This window comes from Cucurbita pepo, chromosome LG10 (assembly GCF_002806865.2).
Source record: "Cucurbita pepo subsp. pepo cultivar mu-cu-16 chromosome LG10, ASM280686v2, whole genome shotgun sequence".
Lineage (NCBI taxonomy): Eukaryota > Viridiplantae > Streptophyta > Magnoliopsida > Cucurbitales > Cucurbitaceae > Cucurbita > Cucurbita pepo.
In genome coordinates, this window is record NC_036647.1 from 9,018,837 (window position 1) to 9,033,129 (window position 14,293).

The 14,293-nt window shown below is 39.3% G+C and overlaps 2 protein-coding genes and 1 pseudogene across 2 annotated transcripts; all 3 read left to right on the top strand.

Moving 5' to 3' along the window:
- Window positions 1-823: 823 nt before the first annotated feature.
- Window positions 824-3,030, top strand: LOC111804422 (zeatin O-glucosyltransferase-like). The gene is made up of 2 exons (XM_023689223.1): window positions 824-1,694; window positions 2,434-3,030. The coding sequence occupies exons 1-2, from the start codon at window positions 848-850 to the stop codon at window positions 2,964-2,966; spliced, it is 1,380 nt and encodes a 459-aa protein (XP_023544991.1). The 5' UTR covers window positions 824-847; the 3' UTR covers window positions 2,967-3,030.
- Window positions 3,031-7,159: 4,129 nt separating this feature from the next.
- Window positions 7,160-9,082, top strand: LOC111804329 (annotated as a pseudogene).
- A 1,706-nt stretch (window positions 9,083-10,788) lies between these two features.
- Window positions 10,789-13,952, top strand: LOC111803860. Its single transcript, XM_023688453.1, has 3 exons — window positions 10,789-10,988; window positions 11,074-11,408; window positions 13,383-13,952. Exons 1-3 carry the CDS (start codon window positions 10,875-10,877, stop codon window positions 13,558-13,560), a joined length of 627 nt encoding a protein of 208 aa, XP_023544221.1. The 5' UTR covers window positions 10,789-10,874; the 3' UTR covers window positions 13,561-13,952.
- Window positions 13,953-14,293: the final 341 nt, after the last annotated feature.

Here is a 14,293-nt window from a genome sequence, read left to right on the forward strand (position 1 = left end):
AAAATTTCATATAAATAAATACTATTTTCATTTTAGAATATACCATTTTATTAAAATAACTTTAATTATTTACCTTTTATGGTAATTTTCATTTATGAGTAAGTATATAACGAATAACATGCCCATTTGAATTTAATTAGTAATTAATTTTATTAATTATTCTCAAAAAAATAATTTTAATAAAATTATATAAAACTTTAATTATAAACAATTAATACATAATTACATCGAAAATTTAATTATACGTGAAATTATTTTAAATGAGATAATTATTAATAAAATAATAATAAATTATTCAAAAAGAAATTTATATAACAAGTAAAAACTAATTATTACAATATTTAATTAATTTAAATTTAAATCAATTAATTATGCATTAAATGATGATATATTAATAAATAAGTTAGTAAAAGTAGTCCTAATAAAAAATTAATTGATTATAAATAATTCAACTAGTAATTAATTATTGTAGCTACGTAATTAATAATTGTATTAAATAAGTAATTTATTTATTTAAATAAATTATTATTAGTTTATTTTAACTAAATAATTAATCATATTAATTTTTGTAAAGGAAAGATTAATTAATTAAGTATATTAAAAATAAAATTACAAATAAAAATGATAAATATATTAATTTAAGCGAGAAAAATTTAAAAAGATTCACACGTCATGTTTAAATAAGTTATACAATAATGTACGTTTAGTTAATATATTAATAATGCAACGACTCAAGTTTGAAATATATCAGTCCAACGTTTCTCATTTACACTATTTAAATAATTTAAAAAATATATGTGTGTCAAATGCATAGAATCATTACTCAATTAATAATCGAGTCACAACCATGACCTATGATGAGCCAGTCGTGGTCGTCGTGGTGCCATTCCCAGCACAGGGCCATCTCAATCAGCTTCTCCACCTCTCCCGCCTCATCTCCGCCCGCAACATCCCTGTTCACTATGTTGGTGCCACCGTCCACAACTGCCAAGCCAAGGCCCGCATTCACGGTTGGGATCCATCGGAACTCGCCAACCTCCATTTCCATGACTTCAACATTCCCCCTATTCCCTCTCCTTCGCCCGATCCCATGGCGGAGACCAAATTCCCCGCCCACCTCATCCCTTCATTTCAGATTGTGACGGTCCATCTCCGTGACCCTCTCAAACATCTCTTACGTTCGTTCTCTTCTTATGCAAGAAGAATCATTGTCATTCATGATTCTCTAATTGCATTTGTCGTTGAAGATATTAACTCTATACCAAACGTCGAGTCTTACAATTTTTATAGTGTCTCGGCTTTTTCCTTAGCGGTTTATGATCTTGAAACAAAACAAATAAATGGAAACAAAAACTCCCTTTTCAAGGATTTGAATGTTCCATGTCTTGATGGATGCTTCACTCCGGAGTTCTGGGAGTTTGTGAAATTGCAATATGGAGTCCCAATAAAGTATTGTGGGAATCTCTACAACACTTGTAAGGCCATTGAAGAGCCATATTTGGAGATTCTTCAAAGCATCAACCATGAGACTAGGCATTGGGCCATTGGTCCATTTAATCCTGTGGAATTGGGTTCACCAAGGCACACTCACCCTTGCTTGGAGTGGTTGGACCAACAAGAGACTCACTCAGTGGTGTATGTGTCCTTTGGGACGACCACGACCTTGGAAGACGAGCAAATTACTGAAATAGCAGGTACGTTGAAGTCCCACATTGACTAATTATAAAAATGATCATCGGTAGTAAGGGACGAGATACACTGTAATGGTCCAAGTCTACCGCTAGCAGGTATTATCGATCGGGCTTTTACTCAAAGTTTTTTTAAAACACGTCTTCTAGGGCAGATATTATCAATTGGGCTTTTACTCATGGTTTTTAAAACGCGTCTTCTAGGGAGAGGTTTCCACACCCTTATAAAGGGTGTTTCGCTCTCCTCCCCAACAAAAGTGGGATCTCACAATCTACCCCGTTCAGAGTCCAACATTCTTGCTAGCACTCATTTTCTTCTCCAATCAATGTGGGACCGCCCAATCCACCGCCCTTCGGGGCCCAGCATCATTGTTGGTACACCGCCTCGTGTCCATCCCCTTTGGGCTCAGCCTTCTCTCTGGCACATAGCCCGATGTCGGCTCTGATACCATTTGTAATGACCAAGCCCACCGCTAGCAGATATTGTCCTCTTTGAGCTTTCCCTTCCGAGCTTTTCCTCAATGTTTTTAAAATACATATTCAATGTTTTTAAAACATACTCCTAGGTAGAGGTTTTCATACCGTTTTATAAAGGGTGTTTTGTTCTCCTCCTCAACCAATGGGATCTCACAGACCGTTTCTAATTTTTTTAACATAGGATCAAATAGGAAAACTAACCAAAAAGTCTAAGTATCAAAATGTGTATAATATTTCAAATTCTCGTGATTAAACTTCAATTTCATAGGTGGATTGGAGAAAAGTGGGCAAAAGTTCATCTGGGTGTTGAGAGATGCAGATAAAGGAAACGTCTTTGACGGTGAAGTTAGAAGATCGAAGCTACCAGAGGGGTTCGAGAGAAGGGTGTCGAGAAGAGGGTTGGTGGTGCGAGATTGGGCGCCACAATTGGAGATTTTGAGCCATCCATCGACCGGAGGGTTTGTGAGTCATTGCGGGTGGAACTCTTGCATGGAGAGCATAACGATGGGGGTTCCCATAGCAGCATGGCCAATGCACTCTGACCAACCGAGGAACGCTGTACTAATAACGGAGCTGCTTCGAGTGGGTCTCCTCATTAGGGATTGGGCTAACCGAAACGAGTTAGTAATGGCAACAACCATAGAAAATGCAGTACGAAAGCTTATGGCATCAGAGGAAGGTCAAGAGATGAGAAAGGTAGCGAACGAGCTTGCCACCGCCGTACGCCGATCAGTTGTAGATGGCGGAGTGTCTCAAGTGGAATTTGATTCTTTCATTTCTCATATTACAAGAGACGATTAATGTTGTGTGTTTACCCTTCCTTTCCCTTTCCCCTATCTTCGTGTTCGTATCATACTTTTGAGTCTCAACGTTTCTCTTCCTCCATCTTTGTCACGACCTGATATTTTGAGCCTTAAAATCTCGAACTATGACTAAAAATGACGAAAGTGAAGTCTAATTACAATTTAAAACAAATAACACCACGAATGAAAACAAATTGAAATCTAATTACAAATCTGATCGTATCACCGCATTTTTCCTAATGTGGTTGACCGTGTTGGTGGCCCTCGGTGTTCTCAAGTTGTAGCTCCCTCGTAGCCTTAACTGCTCTCAGGACGGTAGGACGTGGTCGGGATCCTAGCTTAATAGTACAATGAATCCTCTCATTCAGGCCTAGGATGAACCTTTGAGCCACCTTCATCTTTGTGTCAACAAGTCAGAGGTAGACTTCTTCAGTCTCATGAACTCTCTTCTCTAGGTAGTGATGGAGCGTTTAGGTAATAATACTCCCAAAAGGGCCTTTTAAATTATGACCATGGTATCACTCCTCCGTCAAGATTGAGGATGTCTCAAGTATCTTTCTACCATATCTCTGCGTCGTTTTGCAGCATAAATGAAGCACACAATGTCTTTTGATAATCGGGCAGTTTATCAACTGAAAGATTGTCTCCATCGACAATAGCTATAGTTGCACAACAGTTGGATCCTTTAAGGTTCCGCTAAAGATACGGGGTCATACCTCCTCAAATCCTACAGGTACGTAACCTCTAGGATTGACAAAGCACTAATGGCCTATTGGGTGGCCACCATTGTTTGCTTGTTCGAGTCACGGATACCTCACAATCGGGACACACTCTACCCTGCCTTGTTCTCCACACACAATCATACTATACATTGCATTGCACACATGAATCAATCATAAACAACAATTAGCATTATCTTTTTTTTTTTATGTTTCGTAAGGCATACTTGACGGCAACGGTGTGTCAGCGGTGGGACCAAAGGAGCATGTCGAACCTACATCGTAGGCCAGTGTACAGAATCTATAACCTAAAGCTATGATATATTTTTACTATTAAAACCAAGAAAAGAATAGAACAATGCTCTGATCTAATCTAAAAGCGACAACATAAAATGCATTTACTCTAGCTTAAGTGAGAGTAGCGCGTGATTTGAATATTTTAAAAAATACTTAGTAAGTGACCCCACTACTGAGGTCAAGAAATGTAATCACATGCAATCATGTTTGGACCTGTCGTTTCATGCTTTAGTCTCAACTTTCAGTCCAGATAGAATTGGATGCAGTACTTTTCTACACATGGCCTAAGCACGTACACATGGACCCAGGGCAAGCTCGTATATGTATCTCCTGAACCTAGCCTTCAACTAGTGTACACTCATGATGTCGATATACTATGGAGGGAAGGGAGCGTGCATAGTATCATGGTGTACATATTACCGTATCGTAACATCATAGTGTACGTGTTCGTACTGATCATAACGAGAAAGTATCTCGATGCACCTAAATATACAATTTGCATGAGCTCCCCATAGTTTAAAATCATGGCATGTATTTGTGATAGAATATATATCTCTGTTTATTTCATACGTAACATAATCATTTTATGTCATTTTATAATATAGTGAAAAACATGGTACCACACTTTCATAACATAGGACAATCATCGACGACATAACATGTTAACATGATATCCCATAACATCATATATCTCATAATTACAACATATCATAACTTAATAAGAAAACATTAAACAAACACAAGGTACGATACGTGCAAGGGTCATAGGGAGCGCATCGTTCATACTTCAAGCAATTCATCCAACCAAATCCGTAGTTAAGCCACTTACCTGAGCTTAAATTGGAATCGCTAATTTATCCTCGAAGCTAGTTTAGATTTGTCCAAGTCCAAGTCAACCTATGTGAGTTCACGTCACCGGATTAAAATACGTTGAGCAGCCTAGTCTAATTATGTAACGGCCCAGATTCACCGCTAGCAAATATTGTTCTCTTCGTCTTTGGGCTTCCCCTCAAGGCTTTAAAACGTGTCTGCTAGGAGAAGGTTTTCACACCCTTATAAATGATGTTTTGTTCTCCTCCCCAACCAATGTTGGGACATCACAATCCACCCCCCTTCGGACTCCAGCGTCCTCGCTGGCACATCGCCTCGTGTCTACCCCCCTTTGGAGAACAGCGAGAAGGCTGGCACATCGTCCAAGGGAAGGTTTCCATACCCTTATAAATGATGATTTGTTCACCTCCCAAACCAATGTGGGACATCACAATCCACCCCCCTTCGAGCCCCAGCGTCCTCGCTGGCACACCGCCTCGTGTCTACCCCCCTTCAGAGAACAGCGAGAAGGTTGGCACATCGTTCGGGGGAAGGCTTCCACACCCTTATAAATGATGTTTTGTTCTCCTCCCCAATCAGTGTGGGACATCACAATCCACCCTCCTTCGAGCCCCAGTATCCTCGCTGGCACACTGCCTTGTGTCTACCCCCCTTCGGAGAACAGCAAGAAGGCTGGCACATCGTTTGGTGTCTGGTTCTGATACCATTTATAACGGCCCAGATCCACCGCTAGTAGATATTGTCCTCTTTGGGCTTCCCCTCAATGTTTAAAACGCGTCTGCTAGGGAAAGGTTTCCACACCTTATATGGTGTTTTGTTCTCCTCCCCAACCAAGGCTTTAAAACGGGTCTGCTAGGGGAAGGTTTCCACACCCTTATATGGTGTTTTATTCTCCTCCCCAACCAATGTGGGACATCACAAATTAATACTCATAATTTACCATCTAGTTAGGCTTACAACACTTATTTATCTCAAATGCCTTTGAAAATGCTAAAATCGACTCTGAATGGGTAAAAAATGGTAAATTAGGTTTGAAAAGAATGGAACGAGGTAAAAATCATTAAATCGAGTCGTTTAAGTCGTTGGAGCCTCCAGAAGTCGAGCTAAAGCCGTCGAGCCAGAGCCAAGCCGAAACGAGAGGGGCCCAGGTCAACGTTCGATTTGGGTCAAGTAACGGGTTGCAGGCATAGGTCGCTGCAGATCTGACCATCCTTGGATCGAAAGTGGAGTTGAACCGTTTAAGTCGTGTCTCCTTTTGGAGATAAGAAGAACTGGAATCGAGCTTGGAAGACATCGACTGTAGGTTTGTTGTTTGGACCAAGCACGTTGGGTTAAAGGAAACATGCATGCGAGCTAGGCTACTCAAGATGGATTTCTGAGTCTACAAGGTTGGGGTTCGTGTTTTACCGAGGCTACGAGTTGAGTTATAGCTCAAATTTTGAGACGAGACTTGGGTCCAGGCAGATCTATTTTATTCGATCTAGAAAATTTTGATATACATCACCTCATTTTAGGTAATTCAATTTTATTACACTACATTTTAAATAATTAATCCGTTAGTTATTTTATTGTTATTAAATTAAGTTATTAAAATAATTTTAATTACTTAAATTTTATTTTTATTTTAATTTATTAATAAGTATATGATGTCCCGGCCTTTGAATTTAATTAATAATTATCCTAAATTAAATAATTTTAATAAAATTATATAAATAATTAATAAAATAATTACATTGAAGAATTGATTAAGAAATTATTTTAAATAGATATACTTATAATTTATATGATAATTATTAATAAAATAATAATAAATTATTCAAAAAAAAGTTTATATAACACGTAAAAACTAATTATTACAATAGAATATTTAATTAATTTTAATTTGAATCAATTAATTATGCTTTAAATTATGACATATTAATAAATAAGTAGGTAAAAAATAATCCCTTAATTATAAATAATTTCTTTGTCATAGCTATAATTAATTTTTTTTAGATAATTGTTAGCTAACTAATTAATTATTTTATTAGATAAGTAATTTATTTATTTAACAAAATTTTATTTTTAAAATTAAATCAAGTATATATTTAAATACATTATTATTAGTTTATTTTAACTAAATAATTAATTATATTCGTTTTAGTAAACAAAAATTAATTAATTAAGTATATTTAAAAATAAAATTACAAATAAAAATGAAAAATATATTAATTCAAGCCCTATTAGGAACTATCCAGGCATATCAACCATTTATAAGACGCATTTTTCTTCGCTTCTATCTCTATTTATACGATCATAACTCAATTTCAAATATGTCACAGGTTTTCGTAACCAAGTCACAACCATGACTAGTGAAGGGCCAGTCATGGTCGTTGTTCACAAAGTCATCTCAACCAGCTTCTCCATCTCTCTCGCCTCATCTCCGCGCGCAACATCCTTGTTCACTATGTTGGCGCCACTGTCCACAACCTCCAAGCCAAGGCTCGCGTCCTCGGTTGGGATCCATCGGAACTTGCCAACCTCCATTTCCATGACTTCGACATTCCCCCTATTCCCTCTCCTACGCCTGATCCCATGGCGGAGACCAAGTTCCCCGCCCATCTCATCTCTTCGTTTCAGACTGTGACGGTCCATCTTCGTGTCCCTCTCACCCATCTGTTACGTTCGCTCTCTTTCTATGCAAGAAGAATCATTGTCATTCATGATTCTCTAATGGCATGTACGGTTGAATATATTAACTCCATACCGAACGTCGAGTCTTATAATTTTCATAGTGTCTCAGCATTTACCGTTTGTCATCTTGAAACAAAACAAACGAACAGAAATAAAAACACCATTATTAAGGATCTGAATGTTCCATCTTTTGATGGATGCAATATGGAGCCCCAATGAAGTATTGTGGGAATCTCTACAACACTTGTAAGGTCATTGAAGAGCCATATTTGGAGATTCTTCAAAGCATCAACCATGAGACTAGGCATTGGGCCATTGGTCCAATTAATCCTATGGAGTTGGGTTCACCAAGGCACACTCACCCTTGCTTGGAGTGGTTGGACCAACAAGAGACTGACTCGGTGGTCTATGTGTCCTTTGGGACAACCACGACCTTGGAAGACGAGCAAATTACTGAAATAGCAGGTATGTTGAAGTTCGGCATTGGCTAATTAAAGAAATTATCATGAGTAGTAGGGACGCTATCTCTATTAATGTGAGATCTTTTCGATAAACTCAAGCGGATAATACGAAGGTTTTTAAAACACGTCCACTAAGGAAAGGTTTCCACACCTTTACAAAGGGTGTTTCGTTCTTCTCCCCAACCGAGGTGGGATTTCACAATCCACCCCCCTTCAGGGTCCAACGTCCTCGCTAGCTAGCACTCGTTTCCTTCTCCAATCGATGTGAGACCCTCCCAATCTACACCCTTCGGGCCCAACGTCCTAGCTGGCACACTGCCTTGTGTCCACCCCCTTCGGGGCTCAGCCTCTCGTTGGCACATCGTCTGGTGTCCGCCTCTAATATCATTTGTAATGGCCCAAGCCCACTACTAGCAGATATGTCCTCCTTGTATTTTTCCTCAACGTTTTTAAAACACTTCTCCTAGGCAGAGGTTTCCACACATTTATGAAGGGTGTTTCGTTATCCTCCCCAACCGATGTGGGATCTCATAGACACTTTCTAATTTCTTTTAACATAGACTAAGCGTAATAATTTCAATTTCAATTTCAATTTCATAGGTGGATTGGAGAAAAGTGGGCAAAAGTTCATCTGGGTGTTGAGAGATGTAGATAAAGGAAACGTCTTTGACGGTGAAGTTAGAAGATCGAAGCTACCAGAGGGGTTCGAGAGGAGGGTGTCGAGAAGAGGGTTGGTGGTGCGAGATTGGGCGCCACAATTGGAGATTTTAAGCCATCCATCGACCGGAGGGTTTGTGAGTCATTGCGGGTGGAACTCTTGCATGGAGAGCATAGCAATGGGGGTTCCCATAGCAGCGTGGTCAATGCACTCTGACCAACCGAGGAACGCTATACTAATAACGGAGCAACATCGAGTGGGTCTCCTCATTAGGGATTGGGCTAATCGAAACGAGATAGTAATGGCAACAACCATAGAAAATGTAGTGCGAAAGCTTATGGCATCAGAGGAAGGTCGAGAGATGAGGAAGGTAGCGGACGAGCTTACCACCTCTGTACGCCAATCAGTTGCCGATGGCGGAGTGTCTCGAGTGGAGTTTGATTCTTTCATTTCTCATATTACAAGAGACACTTAGCGAATCGAATAGTACCATGAATATTAAGTATATAGCTCTACTTAAATAAATTAAAATGTTTGTTGGGCTCATTTGGGCTAGGTCAAATGTGTGGCTATCGTATAATATTAAATTGTATGTCGTGTTTTTCTTTCAAGGTGTGGTATTAGAGCTTTTGATTCAAATGGTTCATGTGGAGACATGTAAGTGGAGATATCTATACAATTAGTTTATAAAAGACTGAACCATGAAATATTTAATCTCTATTTATAAATTCGTTCATAAGGAAGATTAACATTTCACCAAATGACCATATGCGACTCGATCTTGTGAGCTATAAACTCATGTCGGTGAGCGTTTGTTCTTTGATTTGGATGTCTGAGAGTGATTTTTATCGCTGAATTAATAAGTCTACCATTTTGGAGACTTGACCAATTAGTAAGCTAGAAACATAACTTCATGAGATGAAATTCATTCATTCCCATATATAGGTAAATAGATGAGTAGTTCTATTACGTGTTGATATCAGGGTTAGATGTGAGATCTCATATCAGTTGGAAAGGGGAACGAGTGCCAGCTAGGACACTGGGTCCTGAAAGGGGGTGGATTGTGAGATCTCACATCGGTTGGAGAGCCCAAAGAGGACAATATCAGCTAGCGGTAGGCTTGGGCCGTTACAGTTGGTATCAGAGCCAAACATTAGGCGGTGTGTCAGCAAGGACGCTAGGTCTTGAAGGAGGAGGGATTGTGAGATCCCACATTTGTTGCCGTTACAATTGATATCAGAGCCAAACATCAGGCGGTGTGTCAGCAAGGACGCTAGGCCCCGAAGGAGGAGGGATTGTGAGATCCCACATCGGTTGGAGAGGGAAATGAATGTCAGCAAGGACGTTAAGCCTCGAATGTGGTGGATTGTGAGATCCCACATTTGTTGCCGTTACAATTGATATCAGAGCCAAACATCAGGCGGTGTGTTAGCAAGGACGCTAGGCCCCGAAGGAGGAGGGATTGTGAGATCCCACATCGGTTGGAGAGGGAAATGAATGTCAGCAAGGACGTTAGGCCCCGAATGTGGTGGACTGTGAGATCCCACATTTGTTGTCATTACAGTTGGAATCAGAGCCAAACATCAGGCGGTGTGTCAGCAAGGACACTAGGTCCCGAAGGAGGAGGGATTGTGAGATCCCACATCGGTTGGAGAGGGAAACGAATGTTAGCAAGGATGTTAAGCCTCGAATGTGGTGGATTGTGAGATCCCACATTTGTTGCCGTTACAATTGATATCAGAGCCAAACATCAGGCGGTGTGTTAGCAAGGACGCTAGGCCCCGAAGGAGGAGGGATTGTGAGATCCCACATCGGTTGGAGAGGGAAATGAATGTTAGCAAGGACGTTAGGCCCCGAATGTGGTGGACTGTGAGATCCCACATTTGTTGTCATTACAGTTGGAATCAGAGCCAAACATCAGGCGGTGTGTCAGCAAGGACACTAGGTCCCGAAGGAGGAGGGATTGTGAGATCCCACATCGGTTGGAGAGGGAAACGAATGTTAGCAAGGGCATTAGGCCCGAATGGATTGTGAGATCTCACATCTGTTAGAGAGGAGAAGGACACTAAACCCGTTAACCAGTCTGTAATCGTTGTATTCATGAACGAATGAAAATTGGTTAATTAAAAATTTTAATTGATTAATTTTTGTATGTTTAAAAGAATTAGGGGGAAAATGAAGAGCTATAGCAAAACCGAGTGGCGGCCGAGATTGAGGCATGTTGGAGAGAGTGAGAGGACGCCGCTGGGAGAAGGGACAGTAGAGGAATGCCGAGGGCTAATCAAATATTCCGCAAGGCTCGTAAAGCCCTTCATGATCTCGACCTCCTCAAGATTTTGCAATCGGAGATAAACCACGAGCTTTCTTCCACTCCATTTCAGGTCCTTTTTAATTTCCTCGCTTCTTTTCAGTCTCTTCAGTAAACAAACAAATCATCACTGCTTTCTGATCTGAATTTAATCGCAGAACCATGAACAAAAGGGCAGTTCCAGCGATTTCGCTGTGGAACATGATTCGCCCAAATCCCGAGACGTGGTGTTGCGGCGAAAATTGGAATCGGGTGAGGAGATCGCAATTTCTGCCCTATCGGGTCCTCTCATATTTGGACGAGAAGGGGCTTTTTCGAGGGAGATTTTGATGAAGATTTGTGTGAGTAAGCCTGGAGTTAGCTCCCTCTTGCAGTTTGATTGTGGGGTTTCAGAGGATGGTCATGGTGGATCTCCTTTCAAAATCTACAATGCCTATTATCTTCAATCATCTGCTTGTTTGAGCCCTTCTGTTTACAGAGGCCCTTTGTTCAGGTACTACTTTTTGGCAACTCTAGTAACCATTTGTGTTTTGATTGCCTTGTTTTAGAAGCTAGAAATTCATGAGTTCTCTATGTTTACTGATTTCAAATTGGGACTGTGACTCGGATATAGAATTTTCATCTGTTGAGACTGGTCTCTTGGTTATATCTTGAAACGAGTGTTATGACATGAGAAGATGAATAGGGATGGGTTTTCGCCTAATTCCTTCAACATTTTTCTTTTGAGAGCTCTGTCGGGTGAAAGTTGTCGGCTGTCTCTTGGGGCTGGTTGTTTTTATTGAATTCTTGTAATTTGGGATCCTTTTCATCATACATTCGTCGAACCTTTGCGCCACCTTCCTTGTAGAAGGCACTAGGTTGAGTCCACTGCGCAATTTATGGAATCTTACCGCCAAAGTAAATTAATATGTGTACTGTTGAGGATTGTTGGGAGAGAAGTTCTACGTCGGCTAATTAAGGGGTTGATCATGGGTTTATAAGTAAGGAATACATCTCCATTGGTATGAGGCCTTTTGGGGAAACAAAAAACAAAGCCATGAGAGCTTATGCTCAAAGTGGACAATATTATACTATTGTGGAGGTCCATGGTACTAGAGTTATGCCCTTAACTTAGCCATGTCAATAGAATCCTCAAACGTCGAATAGGTGTAGTCAAAAGTGACTAAAGTGTCGAACAAAGGGTATATACTTGGTTCGAGGGCTCCAAAGAAGGAGTCGAGCCTCGATTAAGGAGAGGTTGTTCGAGGGCTCCATTGGCCTCAGAGGAGGCTCTATGGTGTACTTTGTTCAAGGGGAGGATTGTTGGGAGGGAAGTCCCACATCGGCTAATGAAGGAGTTGATCATGGGTTTATAAGTAAGGAATACCTCTCTATACTGGTATGAGGCCTGGTATGAGGCCTTTTGGGGAAACTAAAAGCAAAGTCATGAGAGCTTATGCTCAAAGTGGACAATATCATACCATTGTGGAGGTTCGTGATTCCCAACCTGTACCTGTTATCATTTTAATTTTCCTTTGAGGAGTAGTTATCACTTTTGAAGTTCAAGTTGCAAGCTATTCCTTCATGTTGGTTAATAGTCTCTCTAGGAGCAAAAAATTTTACGATTTACTAGAGGTCTCCAAAATAATATATCTTGGTTAATGGTCTCCTTATCACTTTTGAAGTTCAAGTTCCTAATTTTTACGATTTACTAGAACTTGTTTGTTTTGTCTCATTGTCTTCAAGAGCCTCTCTGTAATTCCCCATAGCCGTTGGAGGTTATATTATCTTCACATCCTCTTCTTCTTCTATAATCCTTGCTTGGTTAGAAAGATATTTTTTACCTAGAAAAATGATTGATGATTGAAGTTTACAAAAGGAATGTATATTCTATGATGTTTACAAAAGACCTTCCCAATTTACAAGGAGGGACATATAACTATAGGAAGTAAAAATATTAGACAGTTTACACCAAGATATAGCTTGGTAAACAACGCTGTCGAAAAATTTTGTGTAGGTATGTGTCTTTTTTGCAAATATTCTCTGATTTCTTTCTTTCCACATATTTTAAAAGAAAATCATGATGAAGTTTTTCCATAATAGGGATTTTGCATTCTTGAAAGGGTGGTACATTAAGACCATATCCAAAAAATCCTTTACCTCCCTAGGAAATGTGAGATGGCATCCGAATATATTGAGAATCGTTGTCTAAAAATTCTAAGCATATGTGCATTGCATAAACAAGTAGCTTTGTCATTTGTTTTCTTTCTTGCATAATCGACACCAATTTGGAGAAAGTTGTTTGTGAATGGCTTATTTTGATTTCTACTTTGCCAAGCATCATGATTCATGATATTTGACTCATGGTATTTAGTCAGTCATTCTCCAATCTTTCAGCTAGGCTTTGTCATTCATCTAATGCATAAGCTTTACCTGTTTTCTCTAGCTTTCTTCTCTCAGATACTTAAAACTTCTGTATCCATGGCAGCTCGTTAGATCCCGAGTTACAAAAGGCGCTCAAGGAATTCCTAATCAGTAGAGGTGTTGAAGAAAGCCTGACCGACTTCCTTATCATTCACCTGCATAAAAAGGAGCAAGGTCAGTATTTGAATTGGTTGCAAAATGTTGAATCTTTGATCGCAAAAAGACAACAAAACGAACTTTAACAACTTCACACAGTAGCATGGATACCTGATTTTCATATGGGAAGAGAATGCCTGATTATAAGTGCTGGCTTTGATCATTTAGATTGATTGCTAAATGAGATATTTCTTTCATTCTGCTTGCATTTTGTGTTTCTGCAAGTGAATCCTGTTTCTTGCACTTGGAACATTCTTGCCAGATTTGTTTGTCAACAGAACAAACATGTGGTACTCGTTTAGTATGAGCCAAGGGTTCTATTTCGATGTCTCAAATGATTATTGGAACTCATTGAGCTATGACAACAATCTTATGTAGCTCATAATGCAGGCTTATTGAATTTTGTAGCCTTATAATGAGTTGTTTTTGTTTCAAAAGAAGTTTATGCTCTTATGGTGATAAAAGAAAAAGAATTGATGAAAAAGTGCATATACTCACATTTACCTAGCGCTCTATGCATCTTTCTTGATACACATTTGTTTTAGCCGAATGATGACTCGTTTTTATATGTTTTTCTTCATGTTCTTGTAACCATGCTTATAAACTTAACAAAATTTTACAGGAGTTCGTCTTTTAATGGCCTTGGTGATATCTTAAATAAGTTTAAACTTTGAGAGGTTATAACTTTTTTCTTATCTATATTAGAAGTTTGGATCCCATCTCAAAAACCATTATACATGTTTCAAGCACTTACTACATGGAGGATATCCAAGAACATTCAAAAAGCTACCCAGGATTTTTACAAAACGATTCATATAT